General features: G+C 42.7%; 1 protein-coding gene across 11 annotated transcripts in view; it reads left to right on the forward strand.

Annotated features, from left to right (window-relative positions):
• PLEKHA5 (pleckstrin homology domain containing A5) overlaps positions 1-22,780 on the forward strand; it is a 1,381,245-nt gene that overhangs the window by 845,072 nt on the left and 513,393 nt on the right. For all 11 annotated transcript variants that reach the window (XM_078674042.1, XM_078674045.1, XM_078674034.1 and 8 more), the window contains one exon: positions 7,623-7,738. In XM_078674042.1, coding sequence (XP_078530168.1) covers positions 7,623-7,738 — 116 coding nt within the window. The remainder of the gene's footprint in view (positions 1-7,622; positions 7,739-22,780) is intronic.

The raw sequence follows: 22,780 nt of genomic DNA on the forward strand, positions 1-22,780 counted from the left end.
CTTTTGGACACAATTTACCGACATATGTGAACAAGAGATACCCAGGGGAGTCCAAATGGTGAGACTACCTTGGTTACCACTAGGTTTTCTTTTCCAGAATACCTTGCAAACCTCAAACTTTGGCAACAATCATATATTTATGTGAAGGAAAGTTACAAAATCTGTGGACAGTAACAAAATTGCTACCACCCAGCGTTCTCGCGCTTCCCCCTCTACCAAAATTGTACCCAACTTCTTTGGCTGGGCCTCCTACCCGAGACAAGAATGGGCCAAACCAAGGACCATGGAAAAAACATGTTGACTTAATATGGTCTGTTTTCATCCGTTCCTGTCCCACACAACTGGGTTGCCTATTTTTCAGAAGAAGTGCAGCAACACTGGGTGGAGTAGAGCTGAGCAGGCTAAGGCGGCACCATTTTTTCCAATTCCCCAAGTGAAGTTGGAATCCACTAGTGTGCTCCAGAATGAGGCACCTGCTTGCTCCTTCAAACTGTTCATCATGCAAAATTGCTTGGTGCACAAACTGAAAAGTCACCTCCAAATTGTGATCCATGAACCTACTCTCTTTGAAGGAATCTCAATATCAAAGCCTGCCTTAATTGTTTGAGTTCGGGCCTTGGTAGCAGTCCTCCAATGAGGCACCATCTCATTAAAAAACTGTATGCTAGGTAGAATTCAGAGGTACTCGTAGAAATTTTAATTCACTAAGAATACTGTCTATCTAATATGAGCTAAAATGAGATTGTAATGCTGTGCAAGTCAGAGTGTAGCACAAAAGTAGTAGAGACCGCAAAAACAATTGTTCAAATTAATAAACAAAACTGATTATCTGTCCATAGGTCTCATTCACCAAATTCAATAGAAAACCCACGAAAAAAAAGAAAGTAAAACATTGCTTCAACCTGTAACAGACACAATAAGGCAAACTAAAAGGCAACTTTTTTTGCTCTCCGTAATATATATTTTCATAGTGGTCCCTGCCACAGAAGGTGACTCATTTGTGTGAGGATTTGTTCCTTGTGAAAGAGCAGAAAGCCATCACTCACTGTGAAGTTATCCAGTGGATGACCCGTTGCTCCATACTGTATGCCATAGTGCACCAAAGACCTATGTAAATGACACACTGGTTGATCCAGATGGATGGATGTAAGCTCCTAAAATAAACCTCAAATGCTATCACAGTTCAGTTACACAATGGCATGAAGTAGACTGACCCATTGTCCGATACTGTACGCTATAGTGGGCCTTTTACAAATTTGAATACAAACATGAATCACTCGGTAATGAATGAAGAGGTGTAGCAGTGACGCGACAATGGATGAAGACGTCTAGTTGGAAGCCCTTATATAGACATTGAATCCCATCAGTCACCCTTTAGTTAGCCAGTGACTCAATTGCGCTGGCCCATTGGTCATGTTGAACAAACAATTTATGCCCCGTGGAGGGGGTCAGGCTCTTTGACATGGGAGCCGAACTTGTAGCATCTTCTCAGCCTGGGTACCTGGCAATGACCACACCACACACAAAGCTTAGTATTACATGTCCTTATTCTGTTGCATGTGACTGCGAACAGAATTTTTTGTTAATGCCATTCTGCTCTGGCACCTACCTTAGAACTCTACGGAGTCCATTAGGAGCCAAATGGGTTCCGTCATAAAATATTGCAAGAAACAAAATCTCCCTCGCTGTTAAATAAAAATGTTACATTTTTTACAAATCAACAAATATATATACAATCAAATTTTTTCAATCAACCTTCTTGGTGCTTTACTTATTTGACCGGATCCAGTTACTGGAAGCTGGGAGCCGTCATCTTCATTGTCATATCTTTGAAGATGGTGAAGAAGTAACAGCAGTCACTGGGATTTCAGGTTCAGTCTTTCTTTCATCATTTTGATCAGAAGACAAATTAATCAAATGCCAAAAGTGAGAATAGTCTTGGGTAATAGACTTTCCAGCACACGGGGCAGTCACCATATGTCCTTTGGCGAACACAACGTGGACAGGTGCAACATCATATGGAGCATCAGATTTTCTCCTTTGCAGTTGGCGGGCGATCACTAGATCTCGTCTTAAGCTCAGTGTTTTTTGCATGTCGCCTCTGGTCAGTATAGGCTTTCATCGCTTCCTTATTAGCCATGTCCTTCATTCGAGTTGTATTCTCACATCCTTCTCTTTTGTTTGTCCATTGTGTTTAACTTGGTTGTCATTGCTCTCCCAAACATCACCGAGTTGCATGATTTTTGCCTGTGGTCGAGTGAGGTGTTCATCAATAGACTCATATGGTGGAATTCAAAACATTTTGCATACTGAGCCATTCAAGAGTTTCATGCTGTACTGCTTTCCTTAGAATACATATAAAATGCTCAAGTACGTTGGCCTGAGGCTACAAAGGTATACTTTTCTGATGCTTTACAATCATATGCTCCTGAAAATCCTTGAATTCTCGACTGTTGAACTACTTAGGGAGTTCTGACATGGTAAGAGTATATTGAATAATGTTTGTAGAGTGGCAGTTACATAGGTGACATGCCTTGAGTTCCTTTTCAACACTCATCTATATATGGAAACCAAACTCCAATTATTTTCTGCTTAAGCTCTCTGGAATTAGGATCCTCTGCCCTCACAGTATAACTCCTTCCTGAGTTTTAGACAGTACATCTCTAACATGTTTGTACTTTTGGTATTCACCATCACTGGTGAGAGGTTGAGCATGTCGGTTCCACAACTGATGTGTAATAATATCTTTCAAATTCAGCATGTTACTATCCTGGTTCGTGGCAGTGATGATCTGGGATAACGATATGGCAGCTGACGTATTTGGCTTTAGAATGAAATTAATGTAGGCTTCTCCCGTCTTGGATGGAGTACAGTGATGTTGTATAGGCACTCTGGAAAATTAGTCAGCAGGGTTTTGATCCTTTCCTGTACAATGTACAGTGGTGAAATCATACTCCTGTGATCGGAGTCCCAACCGTTCAATGAGAGGAGACATCTTGACTTTTGGATTGCCAAAGATAATCAATAAAGCTTAGTGATCAGATACCAGCATAAAAGGCTTTCTATACAGGAATACATGGAAAAGTTCACAAGCCCATGCCACAGCCAAACTTGCTTTCTCTGGTTGAGATTAAGCACATTCTGTTTTTGAACAAACCTCTAAGGCATATGCCACAATATGCCTTCAAGCTTGGGGGTGTCTGCTGTGCCTTGCCAGGATAGTGCCTAACCCGATGGGGCTGGGTCAAGAACAACCTCTGTATGAAACTTTGGATTAAGTAAGGCCATTTCAGTAGCACTTTCAATGGCTTGTTTGATTTTCTTGAAACTTTTCTCACATTCTTGTGACCACTTGAATGAAACATGTTTCTTCATTAAATCTCTTAAGGGAGCACTTATTGTAGCAAAGTGTCTTATGTATCTTGAGCAGTATCTGACCATGCTACGAAATGTACATATCATAGAAACTTGTTGTAGGAGATCAGCATTTGACAGTGCTTAACCTTTAGCAGGATATGTTGTCATACCCCCATCAGCAAAGATATGGCCACAGAAGTCAGGCCTGCATCAGTCAGTAAGCTATATACTTCTGTGTAGCTCCGAAAATTAATATGTCAACACTATATCCGAATGCTTTCACAACAGGCTGTATGACACATCGAATGACCTTTTGGAAAAGTTCTGCAGCTGATGACACGCCAAAACTGAGTCTTTGATATCAAAACAGTTCGATATGTGTAGAAAAGGTTGTAATATACCTGAAATCTCCTTTGAGTTCCATCTAATGATAACCTTTATTTAAATCATGGTGTGAGAAAACCTTTGCAGCATTTAATTGCGTTATGTCAGCAGTATGTAGACTTGGATGTCGTTCTCGTTCAATTGCCTTGTTTGATTGGTGCATATGAACGCATTTGTCCATTTTGGGCACTACCACTATGGGAGAAACCCATGTCGTTAGACTGGTTGAACGCTCAATAGTGTCATGCTTAAGTAACGATTCAAGTTCTTTTTCAACAGCTTCTTGTAAATGAATAGCAACTAGTCTGTCTTTGAGCAACAGGACTGGCATCTTCATTAATGTGTAACTTTACTTTCGTAGTGTTTATCTTTCCCAAAACATGAGATAAGGAAGGAAATTGCCTTACTATTTTGTGGTCCGCCTTCATATTGTAATTGACAAAAATCTGTCCCATATCAGAAGCGGTACTGAAACTGAGCAGACCGGCACTTACTTGCCGCTGTAGCCTTAAGCACATGGATGGGTGCTTACACCTTAGTTTTCTTGTGTTTCAGAGTTGCTACAAAAGAACCTTGACTTTTTATGGGTGTCAAAGCAGCCCAGGTATACACTTTGGTTTTCGATGGCGTAGGTCAAGGCAATGGAGACAATTCATTGTGTTTCACTTCAGGCATTCTTTTTGTCAGTGCACCACTGTCAATGATGAAAGGTATCGAGCAATCATTTATTTTCCAATGTAATTTTTGGACAGTATTTCTTAGGACTTGCGTACTTTGGCATGTAGACATTTCTTTGCCTGACATTTTTCCTCACATGCAGCCAGTCCGACATGCACACGTTTCTCGAAGATGAACATTGACATGGTGCAAATGTCTTTCACTTTTTCTTGATATTGAGGCGGACAGACAGTTTGACGATGATTTAGATGACAATTAACTTTGCAAAGTGATGCCAGCGCTTGGCCTTGTGGGGTGTGGTCGAACGTTGCCGCTGGACTGGTGGCTATTTTGTCTTTGCGCCGTGGCGCTTTTGTTTTTTCTTCGGTTTACAAATAGTCACAAAATGGTTCTCTTTCCCGTAGCCTTTACATATCTGTCCAATGGCGGGACATTTACCTTTGTGTGGAAATGAAAATCCACATCCAAAAAATAAATTATTTTTATTTGTAGACAACACTTTGTGTCCTTAAGTCTTTTGCTTTGGTTTTCTTTTTATTCTCATGATTGATTCACTCTGGGCACTCCTAGCATCCATGTCAGCAGCTTGTCTTTCAGCATGCTCTTCAGCTATTCCAGCCATCAATGCTCGTTCCAGACTAAAAGTTTCTCTAAGCATTTTTGTATCCATCAATAACTCTATAGCTTCCTCATCATTAAATTTATTGAACGTGCAGTGCTTGAGCGTATCAAGTCTTGCTACAATATTTCCACCACCTTTTTGGCATTCTTGACTGAAAATGTTTTTCATTATCAACATTTGGTACTGGATTGAATTTGAGATTCAGCGTTTCTTTAATCTGACAATATGTCATTTCTCAATCAGTACGCAGCATTTTCATTAATGTGTAACTTCCTTCTTTTATTATCTTTTTGTTATCAGTTTCTACAAGTGCATCAAAGAAATTATCAAAGGTCTGTATCCACACAAACCATCTATCGCCAAAATTAGGCACTTTGGTGGTATCGAAAGGTGTTGGCGGTTTAAAAAAGGCACCAACATGGTATCAAGTTATGGGAGTGGCTGACCTTGTGGGTGGAGCTCTTTCTGCCCCTGTCGGCTGATCATTTGAAAAAAGAACTATTGATGGACAGAAAGCAGAACAATGTCATACATTCACCCCAGTACAGAGATCTACCCCTAAATCCATTGTTTTTTTGCTCACCGTGCCATTCCAGTTTGGACCCAGCCATATTCAAATCAGTCTTGACCCTGTGCCCAATGGGAACAGTCCAGCCCGAACTGCCAGGCCAGGTGCTCCTTGGACTGGAAACAAGAATCTTAGGACCGGTTTCTGGGTTTCACCCCTCTTCAGCCGCGATAGCTTGATTTCAGCGACATGGAGAGCACGGGACCCACGTCTGATCATAACCGTCCCACTCGGGGTGACAAATGCAAAAAGAACTATTGATGGACAGAATGCAGAACAATGTCATACATTCACCCCATTACAGAAATCTGGGCCTAAATCCATTGTTTTTTTGCTTTCTCGCCCAAACTGCGCCAGGTATGCCCAGACATGGGTCCTGGGCTCACTGTACCACTAGAATCAAGCTATCCTGGCTGAAAAGGGGTGAAACTCTGACACCGGTCCTAGGATGCTTGTTTCCGGTCCAGGGTGACCTGGCTTGGCAGTTTGGGCTGGACTGTTCCCAGGCACAGAGTCAAGACTGATTTGCATATGGCCATGTGTAAACTGGGGTGGCATGGTAAGCAAAATAATGATGGATTTAACCCAAATCTCTTGACTGGGGGTGAATGTTTTGATTTGTTCTGCATTCCGTCCATCAATTGTGTGTCTTTTGCTGATCATTTGAGTCTGCATCACTCGTTCTATTGCTGAGGACTTGCATTGGGCCAGCCACATTCGTCATGGACAATCTGGGAAAGGGGGGCCTTCTCTCCAGTCCCCACTGGAGCCCTTCACTTGCTCAAGACCTCTGGAGTTGTCCTGAGCCATCACCTGGCAACTTTGGCGGTTGGCTACTTCAGGTATCAGACAGCTCAGTAAGCACAACCCTTTTGCTTCTTATTGGGTCTCCTCACCTGGTACTGAGGTCGTAAGCTTCGCTTATGGAGTCTGATAAGTGTGATTATAATGTACTTCTTTCTCACTTATTCTGTCAGCATGTGGTACTTCTTATATCAGTACTTAATCACCTTTTGCAGTATTGCTCAGTTTAATTTACAACTTTATCTTGCGTGGCAGCGTGGTACCTTTATATATGGCTTGACCAGCAGATTCTCGACCATCATCGTATACATTCACTTCAGTTGTCTTCACTTGCTTTACAGCAGCTGGAGTTGAGCTTTGACTCCACATGCATGAAGCGGCAATTCAGTTCTTCGACAGCGACACACAAGGCACTTGCAACCAGTTTGCTTCGACCACGGCAAACTCTGAGTCAGCACGGTCATTCTTTGGGTTACTTATCCCTATCTCGTCACCACTTGTAGCCATCTTGCCAGCTTGGGTACTCGCCAATGACTACACCACACACGTAGCTTAGTCTTTATTCTGCTATGTGTAACTGCAAACTCAACATTTTAAAACAAGTTTTCATGGCATCGCGCTCTGACATCTACGGCACTACTCTACAGAGTCCATTTGAAGCCAAAATGGTTTTGTCATATTGCAAGACACTACAGAACCTATCCCATTAAACCAAATAAACAACTGCCCCTAGGCCTAGTGGGATCCCTGCAGGGGGATCATGGTCCCAATGTATCTTGGTTTGCTTTTGTAAGCACATACTGAGTCTGCTTTTTCAGCTTATTAGTTTGTGGTGGTTGTTGCTTCGACAGCTATTACATGCATAGCTGAACATGCACACAGATAAAATCCTTAAAAATGATGAGGCACTTGCGTGATTTAAGAGTGGATTTTGAAATATTGTATCTGCAAATTTCCCCGTTCTGTGCATCGTAATAGCATTTTAGTAGGTGACAAAGTATTGTTTTACTCACCCTTAACATGATTCTAGCAAATCAAGCTGAAAAACTGTGAAATGAGTGGACTACCATGCTTAAGAAAAAGTTACACTCTGCTTCAGTAGTTAATAAAAAAAAAATTACGAAAACAAAAAAACAAACTCCCCCCTCTTTTTTCCTCTTTTACAGAAACGTGCGGATCAGTTAAAATTACCCCATTATTTTTGATCAGGCAACCCATCCAAATATGAGGACTTACTACTTTTGCACGGATACTGTGAAGGAAATGGAGCTCTGGATGAAGGCTATGACAGATGCCGCCCTTGTGCAAACAGAACCTGTGAAACGGTAAATACACCTTACCAGTCCAAGGAGTTACTACTTGTTTACAGAGGCCACACGTGTTTCTAATGCGATATTGTTATTTATTTTTTATCATTTGTGTATATGTAAGCTGCAATTTTATGGGTGTGATCATTTTTCAAAAACGAAAAATCTGGTTAACTTTGTGTTACATCTCCTGACTTGCCATGTCTGTTCTTGCAGTTCGAGATTGCAAGGTTTCAATTTGCACCTCTAAAAATACTCTGGTTTTGCACAACATATTGGCACTGTAGCTGTCTGATAGCGTTTTCTGTCTCGGATCTGCATCTTGTTGTTCTCCGTTGTTCCATTAACTGGTTGAGGCATGTTGAGCTGTAAGAAAGTGTGGCAGTAAGAGTTACTTATTAGGTTGTTGACTTTCAATGTGTATTAATCCAACACTTAATTTTCATCGTTTTAATGACTGCTTCGTAAACAGACATGAATAAAAGATGTAATTATATGTAAGAGTGTTGATCGCCTCACGGTGCAGGGGGAATGGAGAAATGCATCAGTTCTCTGTAGTCGTATCTGATCATGTACATAGTTTGGAGCTAACTTAATTGCGCGGAACGCTGTGTGAAATACTGCCAGTAGTTGTGGAAGGCCTGCCACTTTTATTAGCCACATTATTTTAAAAATCGTTATTCCGAAATAATTTGCACTTTGCCTCATTTTTAATGTTGTGGAACTCGCTTACCTGCACATAACACTTTGTTATTCACATCTCGCTATTTTAGCGGGAATTGGGGATTCACGTTTCTCCTTAGCGCCATTTTGGGTGTAGGACTACGGTATCTCTAGGGCTGCGCTCTAGTGGTTGGGCTCTGCTACTGCCTGCCTACTTAAGACAGGGAATGCTGGCGCGCAGCGTGCGCACTGGTGGCGCGCCAGAGGCAAGCCCGTCTGCGCCCGTCCGCGCTCCTGCCGCGCCCAGCGCCAGTTATGCTGCCCGTGGTCACCCATACCCGACCAGGCTAATATACTCCCGAAAAGAGCTACTATATATCGGTGAGAGGGATGAGAGGGGGAATCGTCTATCCTCTATCGCCAAAGGGACAGATAGAGAGACCTTGAACTGTGGGCTGATTAATAGCAGATCCCTGATAAAGTATCATCAGGAGGTGTTCAATCTGCTAGAGAATATGGAGCTAGACGTTCTCTTTCTAACAGATACGTGGACTAGTTCAGACTCCCTGTTAGAAATGGGCTTTGCTTGCCCTGATGGATATAAAATATTCCATAAACCAAGGGCTGTTGGAAGAGGAGGGGGGGGTTGGGATAATCTTTAAGGAACAGTGGAACTTTGCACCTCTACACGTAGATGCTGTTACAGGAGTCAAAATGCTGGGCTTCTCACTTCAAGAGGTGAAAGGTAGATTACTCACAGGAGTGGTCTGCTATAGACCTCCAGGTTCAGACACCCATTACCAAGCCCTATTCAACACCATTACCAACCTGAGTCTAACCCACTCCAGAATGATTGTCTTAGGGGATTTTAATCTGTGGGACAGTGACAAGTCTGACAGTCATCTGAGAGACTTAAAGCATACGTGCGAGAACTCTAATCTACATCAACTGGTTCATCAACCGACCCTCCAAAGAGGGCACGTTCTAGATCTTCTGTTTGCAAATCCAAATGAGACGAAGGTGGTGGAGGTATTGCCTCAAAATTGGACGGACCACTTCCTCATTCACTTTGGTATTATGCTCCCTGGATCAGAAGATGGCAGCAACCGCACGGAAATCTTTAAGGGAAGAGAATGGTCTAAACTGGTGAAAAGCGGTACTCCTATGCCGCTACCGAAACAGAGCCTCTTTGACCCTACTATTTCCGTAGGAGAAGACTATCAGACTTACTGCGCCTATGTGGCTGGTACTCTTGACCTATTAGCCCCAATAAAAAGGCTTAAGAACAGGAAAGAGAAGTCGGCCCCTTGGTACAATGAGGAGTTGAAACTGCTACGTATAACATGCAAAAAGGCGGAGAGGAAATGGAGGAAGGCCTACTCTGAGACGGATAAAACAGACCTGAAACTTTTTACAGCAACTTTGTGACGAGATTGCCTCTCATTTTGAATAGAAAATTCTAAAAATTGTTGGGGAACTTCAGACCATAGCAGTCAGGATGAGTCGGTCAGGAGGGTGTATGAAGAAGTCCATGTTGATACTTCCCTGGAATTCTTTGACATTCCTACGGAGACTCCTTTAATCAAATAGCCCAAAGTGTGTCTTCGGGATCTCCCCTAGACCACTTTCCACACAAAATCTGGAACTCATTTGGGCAGGAAACCTTTCCCTGGCTGCGACAGATTTGCTGTCAGTCCTTGGAGGAAGGAGAGGTGCCAGATGTATGGAAGCAAGCAGTGGTGACTCCCCTGCTAAAAAAAACCTTCTCTGGATCTCACAACCCCAGCAAATTTTAGACCCATATCCCTCCTGCCCTATCCCATTAAAATACTGGAAAAGACAGTCAGTAAAATCCTGTCATGCTATCTGGAAGACAATCTGTTGCTGGACAAAGACCAATTTGGTTTCCGCCCAGGACACGGCACTGAGACCACCTTGACATCCGTAATCGACAACCTTTAAATGCGTGCTGACAATGGGAATTCCTCGGTTCTAGTATTACTAGACATGTCAGCCGCATTTGATACGGTGAGTCACACAGTGCTAGTGGAAAGATTGAAGAGTATAGGGGTTAAAGGAAGGGCCTTGCAGTGGTTCCAATCCTACCTGTCAGGACGACAACAGGCGGTGTCTATGAGGCCCTTCTCTTCTGATAAAACCATAGTACATCATGGAGTACCACAGGGCTCGGCGATCAGCCCCATCTTCTTCAATATTTCCTTGCGCCCCCTGTTCCCCATTATTAAATCCTATGGAATTGACCTAGTCAACTATGCAGATGACACTCAACTGGTGTTCTCTCTGGAAGGGAAACAAGCTGTGTCCATGGATACCTTTCAGGAGTGCATGCACCAGACCGCTGGTTGGCTCAGGAAAAACACTCTTCAGTTCAATGGGGGAAAACAGAGGTGGTGTTCTGCCTGGCTACTAGAGTATTGCGTCCCCTGCCGACAGTTCAGGCTTACCCCCGAGGACGAACCACTGACTCCTGCCAAAACGGTGCGTAACCTGGGTGTCTGGAAACCTCCAAATGGAATCACAGGCCAATAAAACCATCAGGGTCTGCCTCTCCTTGCTACGAATGCTAAGGAAGATTCTCCCGCTGCTCCCAAATGATAATCGCTCCTTGGTAGTAAGGAGTATAATCCTAAGTAGACTGGATTATTGTAACTCTCTCTATCTAGGTGCGCAGCAATATATTGTGCAGGGACTGCAAAGAGTCCAGTCTATGGCAGCAAAGTTGGTGCTTAATAGACAGCGTAGGTCCTCCACAGCTATGGCTTTGAGTGAGGTCCATTGGCTGCCCATTAAGGAGAGAATTTGTTTACAAAGCGGTTCACCGTTTGGGACCCGTCCCTCTACAAGAGAGGTTCACCTGGTATAACCCCAGGAGGAAACTCCGATCTTCTAGTGCTAACTTGATAACGGCTACTAGATTTAAGAAATCTAGGTTGGGGGGGAGAGCTTTTAGTGTGGTGGCTGCGCGGTTATGGAATGAGCTGCCGCAGAACCTCAGACAGAGCGACTCGCTGACCTGTTTTAGGAAGAATTTGAAATCCTGGCTGTTCCCTAGGAGCGAATACTAGATCGTATCTCTGACAGCTGCTTCCAGTGCTATAATGGTTTCTTCAATCTAAGCGCCAGGATACCCGTAGGGTGACAGTCATGCGCTATATAAGTACTTTCTTTCATTTCATTTCATTTCATGCCCTTTTCCATGGGATTTTAGAGTGCTGCCCCGCAGTTGACTACTAAGATAGAAAGGATATTATTTTGACAGAAACCCTTTAAACAATTTATTGTTAGTATAATTAGATGTGCACGTTGTATGAGCCACACCATCGGACTTAAACTCCAATTATGTCTTGGGATAGTCAATCAATCGTAAAGGCTTTCCCTCCCTCCACGCCTAACCCCCCTCTTCCCCCCCTCAATGCCTCCCAAATAGAAAAGCTTATAGTGCAGTGAAGCCATGCTTCTTCACAAAGCTTAAGCTACAGTTATTGGCACTTAAGACCGGAATGTATCAGCAACTAGCCCAAGGTAACTTTTGAGGCTTCATTTACTCTCACCACTTACGTTTCATACATAAATGCATTAATCTGAAGGGGTTATAATGACTCCGGCAATGGAGATTGCCGAACATAGACGAACGATTGTCTGGAGTTTGGCTTAAATCGCAAGTGTGGTGTTTGATGTTACTGACAAATTGGTACTGCTTCCGAAGTCGATTGTGTAGACATTTCAGCAGTTTTATATTTACAGAGTCGTACACAAAATATAGGTTCCCACAGAAGGTGAGGTAACTCGTATGAATGAGTTCTTCCTGTGTAAATTAATGGAAGAAAAGAACAGAGACACTGACTTGCCCTTTGTTTCTGGCATAAGTGATCGCTGTCCTTAATAGCCTGAAGCGGGGCAAAGTACCTGGGGAATACTTTCCACTTATTTTGAAAGTAATTGTATGTATTACAACTGAGCATGAGGTCTCTCGTCATTATTTAATATTGGTGTGGTTGTTTTACCCCTAAAAAACAAACCCATTGATTTGATATGGTTTCTATTACTCCATCTTCTTTTTTATATAGGGATAAAATATTGGCAAAGAGCTTGCGTCGTGCCTTAAATAACATGGATTTTCAAATTATAGTAGTGTATCTTTGTCTTCTTCAGGACACCACAATGCATACAAATCTGTAACAGATGTTTCTAACTGGGCACACGTGCATTGGAGTGCAATTACCTTGATTCTATTGAACACTGATAAGGCCTGAGACATGACCTCCATGTTTCAATTTATGGACTAGTGTTTCCTAGTTGGAATTCCGGAGCCTTTCTCCATCTGGATCAGTCTTTGATCTTGCTCCATTGGTATATGTTATGCACAGGCATAGTAGGCATAACATCCTATCCTGATGATACTACTACTTATTATATGGTTCAGGGTGTCTCTTTGCCCTCTATATATTTATGAAAAGCATAAATATTTGAGTAGTTCAAGCTGTAGACAAATATTCCTGGTTGTTAGAGGTGGGCAAGCCAGATAATTTATGGTAAGAGCCGAGCCAGACCGTAGTCATTGGTCCAACTTAGCTTTATGGCGGGGAACGAAGCTTGAGGATCAAGTACTCTAGAGAAACCTTATTGAAGATGTGATGTAGGTGCGTGGACCTTTATGATCAGCAACTATCTGACTTCACCTCATGTGGGTTTCATATGAATTATTTAGGACCATTGGGATATATAACAAAGAGGAGGGCAAGATACAAAAGACACCAACACCCTACCCATACAAAAGACAAACTGGCCCGGCTCTAGAGGAAAAGCGTAATGGCTTACTCATAAATGCACGTTCACTCTTAAAGCACAAATTGGAGTTTGCTATTTTTCTGGCATCATGAGACTTTGATTGGGTCTTCATCACTGAAACCTGGGCAAATGATGCATCTGGTCCCGATTTAATAGACGCCCTTCCGACAAACTACTCAATCATGAGGGTGGACAGGCCCACTCAGCCGGGAGGGAGACTGGTCATTGAGTTCAAAGCCCATTTTAAATGCTTACTGGAATCCGGATTTGATTCAGAAACATGTAAAGCCCTCTAGTTTAAACTTAACCTATCAGGTACTTGTTCATTTGGGGTTCTCAATGGTCTGCTGTTATACAGACCCCCCGGATCTAGACCCTCTTTTTTAAAAGAGATAAAATACCTAATTGAACCCTTTTTAGCCAACAAATGTCTGACCATTTTGGGTGAATTTAATTTCCATCTTGAGGAAACCAACCACCAAAGCTCACTATCACTTATAGAAGCCCTTTTAAATGTGGGAATGATGCAAATAGTAGCTGCCACTACTCATAAGGCAGGCCATACTTTAGACCGCATTTTTACTAATAATATTAGGCTGTCTTATCAATCAGTTACCCCTCTTAGCTGGACCTATCATAGTGTTGTAGCTATTTCTCTTAAATCCTTGTCCTGAGTTATCAGTAGACAATCCCTCCAAACTACAATCAGGTCAAGAAATTGTTAGGGGGTAACTGCGGAAGACCTGTCCAAAACTTTAGATAGTATACCCCTCAAAATCTTATAAGACATAGATAAGGGAGCAGAGGCATTCACAGAGTGGCTTGAGTTGGCAGCCAATAAGATGGTACCCCTAAGGGTAGCCACTCGAAAAAGACTTTCTCCATAAGCCACCTGGTACAATAACAGACTAAGAAAACTGAAAAGGCTGACAGGAGTGCATATGGAGGAAAAACCAGCATGAGGAAGAAAAAAATCAGCTATAGAAATTATATTACGGAATATAAAATAGCCCTGCCAGCGGAAAAATCGAAGTACTGCACTTAAAAATGTGAAAGTGCAACATCTGCCTGAGAGCTCTTTAGGGTAAAGTAACAAATCTCTAACTCACCAGGTACTGGAGAACCTGAGGGCTCACAACTATTTTAAAACCCGCTAGCAAATATTTTTCAATCTAAGATTGTAGACATCCATAAAGGATTCAAAGCAGATTCTAAAGCCCCCCACCCTGCAGCCAACCCCTACCAGAAGGCCGCATCCGGCTTCTCTGAAGGCCTTTGCTCAAACAGACAAACTCATTGTCTGTCTTTCCACCCTTCACTACTAAGTTGGTGGTGGAACAATACCTACTGAATACGAATTCAGGGTCCCACCTTCAGTTATCCACCTGGCAGGAAGTACCATAGTCCAACCCCTTTCCAATTTAATGAACCTGGTGATCATATCTGGACATTAACCCTAGAGATGGAAGAAGGCAATCATCAGGCCCCTCTTAAAGAAAAATAACTTGGACAACATGGACTGCAAAAACTATTGTCCTATCTCACTGCTACCCTGTCCAGCAAAGATATTAGAAAAAGCATCTCAATATCCTCCTGATTGAATTTGTGGAACAGCAGGTCGGACTAGATAATTCTCAGTTCGGGTTCAGGAAACCTCATGGGACAGAACCCGCGCTGATTTCAGCCACAGACTGCATGAGGTGTCTTTATGTGACACCAGCTTGGGCTACAATCACTGTGGTAGTCAGAGATACTTGACTACATCTCACCATGAAGATTGCATTTTATTGTTGCAAATGTATGTTTTGTTGTGGCTCTTCTTTTTCTTACAGGTTTTCTTGCAGGTTTTTTTCAAGTGTCAGTAAGTACGCAGACACTTTTTACCACACACCTTAGCACATGTGTAGGTATCACAAGGTTTCACGTGGCACTTCCACCTTTTGCCACTCACTTTCACTCACTTCTTTGGTCCTGAAGAAAGCCCTTGCAATAGTTTTTACGGGCTGAAACATGTAGACCGCCACACATACAGCAACTGACGGTAGATAAGTCCAGATAGTTGCACGACACATATTTTTAATGGATGTATGACGTTACAACTCATACTTTTACAACGCATGCCATTACAACGAATTTTTTACAACGCAAAAACTTTTACAACGCATGTATTTACAACGAATGTTTTTACAATGCAGGTACCTTTACAACGCATACCATTACAACGTAAGTATTGGTAAGTATATATTATTTTTTTTTAATTTAAAATAATTGAAAATAATATAATTTAATTTAATTTTATTTAATTGATTTAATTTAAATTTTATTTTATTTTTACCTTGTACCCCTGTACCCCAAAAACCCAAAACTGACCCTGAACCCTAAAAATACCCCTGTACCCCAAAAACCCAAAACTGACCCTGAACCCTAAAAATACCCCTTTACCCAAAAACCCAAAACTGACCCTGAACCCTAAAAATACCCCTGTATCCCAAAAACCCAAAACTGACCCTGAACCCTAAAAATACCTTAAAAATACCCCTTTACCCAAAAACTGAAAACTGACCCTGAACCCTAAAAATACCCCTTTACCCAAAAACTGAAAACTGACCCTGAACCCTAAAAATACCCTTTTACCCTAAAACTAAAAACTGACCCTGAACCCTAAAAATGCCCCTTTGCCCAAAAACTGAAAACTGACCCTGAACCCTAAAAATACCCCTTTACCCAAAAACTGAAAACTGACCCTGAACCCTAAAAATACCCCTTTACCCAAAAACTGAAAACTGACCCTGAACCCTAAAAATACCCCTTTACCCAAAAACTGAAAACTGACCCTGAACCCTAAAAATGCCCCTTTACCCAAAAACTGAAAACTGACCCTGAACCCTAAAAATACCCCTTAAAAAACCCAAACATATAAAATTTAAAATATGATATACTTACCAATACTTACGTTGTAATGGTATGCGTTGTAAAGGTACCTGCGTTGTAAAAACATGCGTTGTAAATACATGCGTTGTAATGGTTTTTGCGTTGTAAAAGTTTCATTGTAATGGTAGTGCGTTGTAAAAGTTGCGTTGTAATGGTTGTTTCCCATTTTTAATCATATCCTGAGCCGCCAGTATTTAAGTCTTTTGGCAAGGATCCTCGGAGATATTGTTAACTGTAAATACCTCACGTCACATCACACTTTTGCACAACACCAGCTCCGCTGTAGTCCGGCATCGCAGCACAACCGGGAGGCCCTCGGCCCCCCGGTTGGGACCCCAATGATGAAGCATGACACCAACCAGGTTGATGTGTGAGGGGTCTTTTAAGAACACCTAATGGGTCCATGTTCTTATTACTCACAGTGATCTAAATTACATACACATAGTGGGTCCGTCCACATTGTTTAAGTCTTGTACTGATTTGGGGAAGGGACGTACCCCTGCACTGATTTTTCCCTAGCTCTCCTACTTGATTTTGAATAAGTGTCTTTATGTGGCCCCTTTGGCGGCCATAATTCAGGCGTTTGGGCTGGAGGTACTCGTGTATGCGAACGATACACAGATCGTGTCAATCCCCAAGACCTCGCTCTCTACAGCAGTTAATTTCTCAATATACACGTCAGCAGTAGCAGAATGGGTGGACCAAAACTTTTAAAATCTAAATAGTTAAAAAACTTTCATTGCTCGGTAGATACTAGATTTAGTGAAGCCTCATTCTAGGACCGCTTTCTACTTAATAGGCACGGCTGCACACTTCGGTCCTTGTTAACGGAATTCCCTCTTGAGCCGGAGTCATTCACACCCTTAATGTTGGTAATCTCTGATGCTGGGGGGGGAGCATTTCGTTTCCAAATTGTATCAGGCCTGAATGCAACTAATGCCCCTCAGTTACGCCAAGATTCGTGAAACCTGGGAACGAGACTTAGGACATCCTATCGAGGATTCCCATTGGTCCTTCTGCTGTGCACAAATAAAGGAAGTGTCTCTAAATTTCCGCCATAAATTGGTTCATTTTAAAATTTTGTGGAGATCCTGTATGTCCCCCGCCAAACTTAACTCAATTGATCTATCTAGGCCACATAATTGCCCCAAATGCAAAGCGCAGCATGCTGATTTTGTTCACATGACCTGGAACTGTGATAAGATTAGAGAATATTGGAGATTAGTGTATGTAATCCTTTCTAGGATGACACATTTGGACCTACTTCCTACACCATAAGTGGCCCTACTGGGGTATGTCCAGAACATCCCAAAAGCACTGCCCCGTTACACTTCTCTTGCGCTATTACTGGCTAAGCGGGAGATTGTATTATATTGGGGAAATAAGTATACTCCTACCACCAAAGCATGGCTGCACAGTCTTGTTTATAGCAAAAACTATTGGGTAGTTGTTTCCGTCTACAGTGCCTGTCACATCGCGGCCAAGAGGGGTTTGGGGGCCCTTAACCCCTTCGCTGCGGCGGCTATTCCGCCGCAGCGCTAAGGGGGAGGCGGGGCCGCGCGGTGGTCCCGTGCTCGTGACGGAACCGCTCCATCACGGCCCTCGGGTGAGCTGTGCTTGTGACGGAACGGTTCCGTCGCGGACCCGCCCGCCCATTAGAACGTCAGCGCAGGCGCGGTGAGCGGGCCGTGACGGAACCGTTCCGTCACCAGCACAGCCCACCCGAGGCTCGTGACGGAACGGTTCTGTCACGAGCATGGGAGGGGTTAAAGGACTATTTACAGGAGTTAGTCTGCTTCATCTCAGCATCCTGCAGGTATTGTCCCGACTGGAGTGGATTGACTTGCAGAGATATCCAAAATGAATTAGTGTAACATAGCCAATAGGTACTTAGGAAGCTCTGAGATTGCTGGGCAGTTCCGCTGCTATGTTTGTTTACACTGACTGGCTTGGTATTGATTTATAATGTATTTACCTCTGTTGTATGTCCTATTAAGCAATGATTGTAATTGCCCGCAGGCAACACATTCGCTATCCAAATTGTGGTAATCTGTAGATAAACCGAAAAGTAAACAATATGTCAATCCACAAAATATTTAGTAAATTACCGAAATTAGGTATATTGAACTTTACATGAGGCCATCCTTCCCTGATTGCATCCTCGGTCCAATAAACGTGTATCTCTCAGGCAATGTACAGCCTTCACCACCCACTAAGCGCCAGTCTGACGAGGAGCAGGAGACCGATGATGAAGCCTGACACCTAGGTTCCTGGGTGTGTGAGGTCTCCTAGTTCCAACAAGGGAACACCCCTGTTCCCTGCTTCTGTTCCGTCTCCATTTCCTTACACCTCCATACTTTCCTGTCCCTGGGGAACTCAGTACTTCTTTGCTTATCAGTTGTCTGGACATGTACTGTGGACCCTGTTAAATATTGTCCACCATTGGTTCCCAATTTTGTATTGTCCTCTCGAATTGTGTCTCTAATGTTGTTCACTCAACTTGCACCTTTGATGGATACCATTTGTCTATTGAACTTCTGTCTCATATGTTCATTGCATGCCTGCATTACTGTTTTCTATCCCAACCATGTAAAGCGCTCTGACACTTACAGGTCTAGCCAGTGCTATATAAAACGTATATAAATAAATAAAGTTAGTAGGCCTAATTTTTGGCTTGAGTCCTATAGGACCTCTGGCAGAGTCAGACATCTTGCTCGAGCCTTCCGTTGCTTACCTACCCTCTACTGGGAAAGTAACATAGACATAATTATAGGGCTCTGTTATTTGTCCTGTTGTAGGGCGCATGGTGAGTTCTTATTGCCAACTCTTAATGAAAATTGTGCATTAAGTCCTGAAATATTTGGGATAGATTATACATCACTGTAACTGGGAGATATATAACTTCAGTCAATCAATCAGTACATTTATAGAGCGCGCTACTCACCTGTGAGGGTCTCAAGGCGCTGGAGGGAGGGAGGGAGGGGTGTCGCTACTGCTCGAAAAGCCAGGTCTTGAGGTGTTTCCTGAAGGTGAGATGATCCTCGATCTGTCGTAGGTGTGCGGGGAGGGAGTTCCATGTCTTGGCTGCCAGGTAGGAGAACGATCTTCCTCCGGTAGTGGTTCTGTAACTTGATTACATAACTTAATTAAAACCGTAATCCTCCCCAGATTTGTGCTCCTTTTAGGGTCAACTCCTTCACATACCACAAAAGCTTGCTAAATCCAGCAAAAGGGCAATTTAGTTCATAAGCTTGCCTTTGTTGTATGGGAGGGGGGAGCTGGGGATTGCCACATTTTAAGGTTTGCTATAGGGCCTTTCTTGGGAGCAGTGGGTTGGGCAAAGATAAACGACCTCAGATCCTCTTTTTTTCACATTTTATTGAACCGCAGTAGACAAGGCTGCATCTTTCTTAGATTAATTGACAATTGGCATCTCAGAAATAACTGTAGGATATTGTGCAGTATGTTTTTCATGGATACTGAATTTTGAACTATTTTGAGGTTGTGAAATTCATGCTAGTAGAAACCAAGCCTATCATTTCCTTTTTTTTTTTTTAATGTTCGGTGTTGTTGTCAATCAGCAAATTTCCATCATAGAATTTAAAAATAATCTCTGGTTTAAGGTAGCTATTGGTGTATTTTTTCCTATGAGTTTGTACTGTTTAGGAGATAAGTTCTGGAATGTGAGAATTTGTTGGAAGCTACCATGTCTACATTCTGAACTCATTGTATATACACAGCAGTATGAGGTGGTAATCAAAGTTCGACTTTTTTGTGGGGGGTATTCTTCTGCAGTGTTGAACACAAATTAAACTCAACCCTTTTGCTTGTGTTATTTATTTTTCCTTGATTTCGTTAATTAGCATTTATCTTTGTTTAAATAATGACTTACTAAATTATTTGAATGGTGCACACTGCCCTGCAATGAAGGGGTTTCCAAATTAGTGATCTTAAGTTACTGTAGCTTTAGAGTAGTGGTTCTTAATCTGATGTCTTCAACACCTACACATGGGGTCTGAGACAGTTAAACAATTACATAATATTTTCATATTAATTAAAAAAAATGTGTATATGTAAAAGCTAAATTTTTGAATTTTAAAGTTTGGAAATTGAAATAAATTAAAATTGAATACAAAAAAATAGGTTGGCATCCTTAACTTGATTCAGGGGAGCAGTGAAAGCAAAGCACAGCTAGAGAATCTAGTATTAACAATCAGTGGCTTCAATTGAATACCCTGCCACAGATCAGACACATGCTCATCAAAAAGAGAGCATGCGTTAGGAGCAAATAAGAAATGAGTCTAGCACATAGTGTCATCTTATAGAGAAAAAAACACATCTTGAATAAGCTCCAATAAATCCATTAAAATAAAAACGATTTTTGTTGTGTTTTTTTGGTTTGCAAAATAAGTAAACTTGTTCCATAATTTTTGTGATGTAGGTTTTCTTTATTTGTATGTATTGTTTTGAGATTAAAGTTATAGAAGTTAGTTGGACCGGGGTCATTTATCTTTGAGTAGTGGACGCGCTCACCTGGGGTGCCAGTTGTTGCCTGTTTCGCTAGCCGTGAGGGGAACGGCTCACCCTGTGTACACTGGAGCGAGGGAGGGGACCGGAGAGCGAGGACCTCTGATGCCGTGAGGGGAACGGCCTGTGGAAACTACTTCCACCCAGAACCCACCGCGAGGCGCAGACTATTGATGCGATAGCAGCGACGCCCTGCACCAACAAAAGCGCTCCCGCCCCATGCAACGCGGGCGAAGCCCGGGCCAAGGGCGGGCCTGTCTGAGTCCGTCCGAGACTGAAGAGGCTGGGCTGGGCCAGGACCCCTGGTCCCCATTTTGTGTGATACAACCAAAGGATTATTGAGGACTGTGAGGCGGGTAAGGACTCCATGAGTCAAACGTACTTGGACTGGACTGGTATAGGGCCCATACCTAGCAAACTGTTTTCCATTTTTTCCCTTTTAATATTTATAGTACTGTATACTTGGTTCATTTCATAGGCTTTTCTTTTTGATAAAGTTATAATATTTTATTTTAATAATGTCACGGCGAAAGGGTTGCAAAATCCCAGTTGAGCATGCCAGTTCTACTCTTGATAACTATTTGGTAAAAGCAGTGAGCGATATCAACGATCAAATAGTAAGAGCAGAACGGCGACTCTCTCTTGACCAGGGTAGTCCAATAATAACAGCGGCAGCCCCCCTGGTATCACCTGACAAAAGTAGGGGGAACAGCAGCATAGATATCACCTCACAGACCAGTTTAGCGGAAATACACACAGAGGTTGCTGTTACTCCTAGCCCATCCCCGGCTCCAAGAACCAGAAGGGGTTGTAGGAAAGCCCAAACCATGCGAGGTCTAACTCATTCGCGTAAGGTCGCGAAAAAACCAGTTGAGCATGCCTCCTCCGTTGATGATTATCTGGGTAATACGAACTCAGTGGTTCCAACCGATTTACAGACTGAGCAACTTATGAATACTTTTGTTGCCAAAATCAAAGTATTAATTAAACCCCTATGTGGCAGTGGACAACTTAACTATGGAGTTTAATAGAATGAGGACTGATATTACCCTACAAAACGAATCACCAAGAACACTAGTGAAAGCACCTGAAAATTGTCAGGTTAGCATGTCAAGAGGGGATATGGCCATCCCTGAAGCCCAAAATAGAAAGGGGAGGGCACATATACATGCCAATGCACCTGCAGAAGAATTAAACAGACAAATTCCCGAAATTAAAAAGGGTAAAACAGTCCTAGAACCCGAGGGGGGGGGCATAACCCAGAATGTTAAGCGAAGTAGGACTATTAAGTCACCCCCCGACTGTGCCCCATATGTGGCGGTCTTGACCAATGTTCCACCACTAAACGAAAACTTGGCCCCAAATCAGATGGAGTCCCACGAATCCCTCACGAAACAAAATTGTTTCGTGGCTTAATAACCAGTGTGGATTCCCGGTGGCTTTATCTGACCAGATTCTCACTACAAGAAGGGTCAACTGTATCGGGAAATCAACTAAAAACGTAGAGGGAGACTGTGTTATCATAAATTTCAGAAACCCTCACTTTGCTATAACATCCCTGATTAGAGCAACATCACTACCACACAACGACCAAGGAATTACTTTACGCCCTCTTGGTTATTTTTATAGTCATTTAATGTATCAAAATAATATTGGACCTACTAGAGAGCTATGCCCACCCTCCCATACACCTAGTCCGTTTCAGGTACCGGTATTTAACCGATTTCAATCCCTGAGTGCTCTGAACGCAAACGATTGACTCAATCAGGATCACATTATTATGGGTGAGGTGGTTATATGTTGAGACGGAGAGGGGTAACACAAGGGAGTCAGGGGCCATTTATGTAGCCGAAACTAGTAACGATATTCAGGATAGGGCAAGTTTGACTATTATGCAAATGGAGGGGACCGAGGTACCAGGAGCACCTGACCCGGAGCATATAACCGTCCCGCAGAATAAAGACAATCACCGTCCCCATTGCTCTATAGTTAGTTGGAGCATTGCTTGACTAGCCTCAAAAGGGGAATCACTGGGCTGGTCAGACTTTATCAACTCTTATGACATCATTTGTTTCCAGGAAACATGGTGTCAGGATGTGATCAGCTATGATGGTTATGTCTCCTATAATT

Source organism: Lissotriton helveticus, chromosome 1_1, assembly GCF_964261635.1.
Source record: "Lissotriton helveticus chromosome 1_1, aLisHel1.1, whole genome shotgun sequence".
NCBI classification, from domain to species: Eukaryota; Metazoa; Chordata; class Amphibia; order Caudata; family Salamandridae; genus Lissotriton; species Lissotriton helveticus.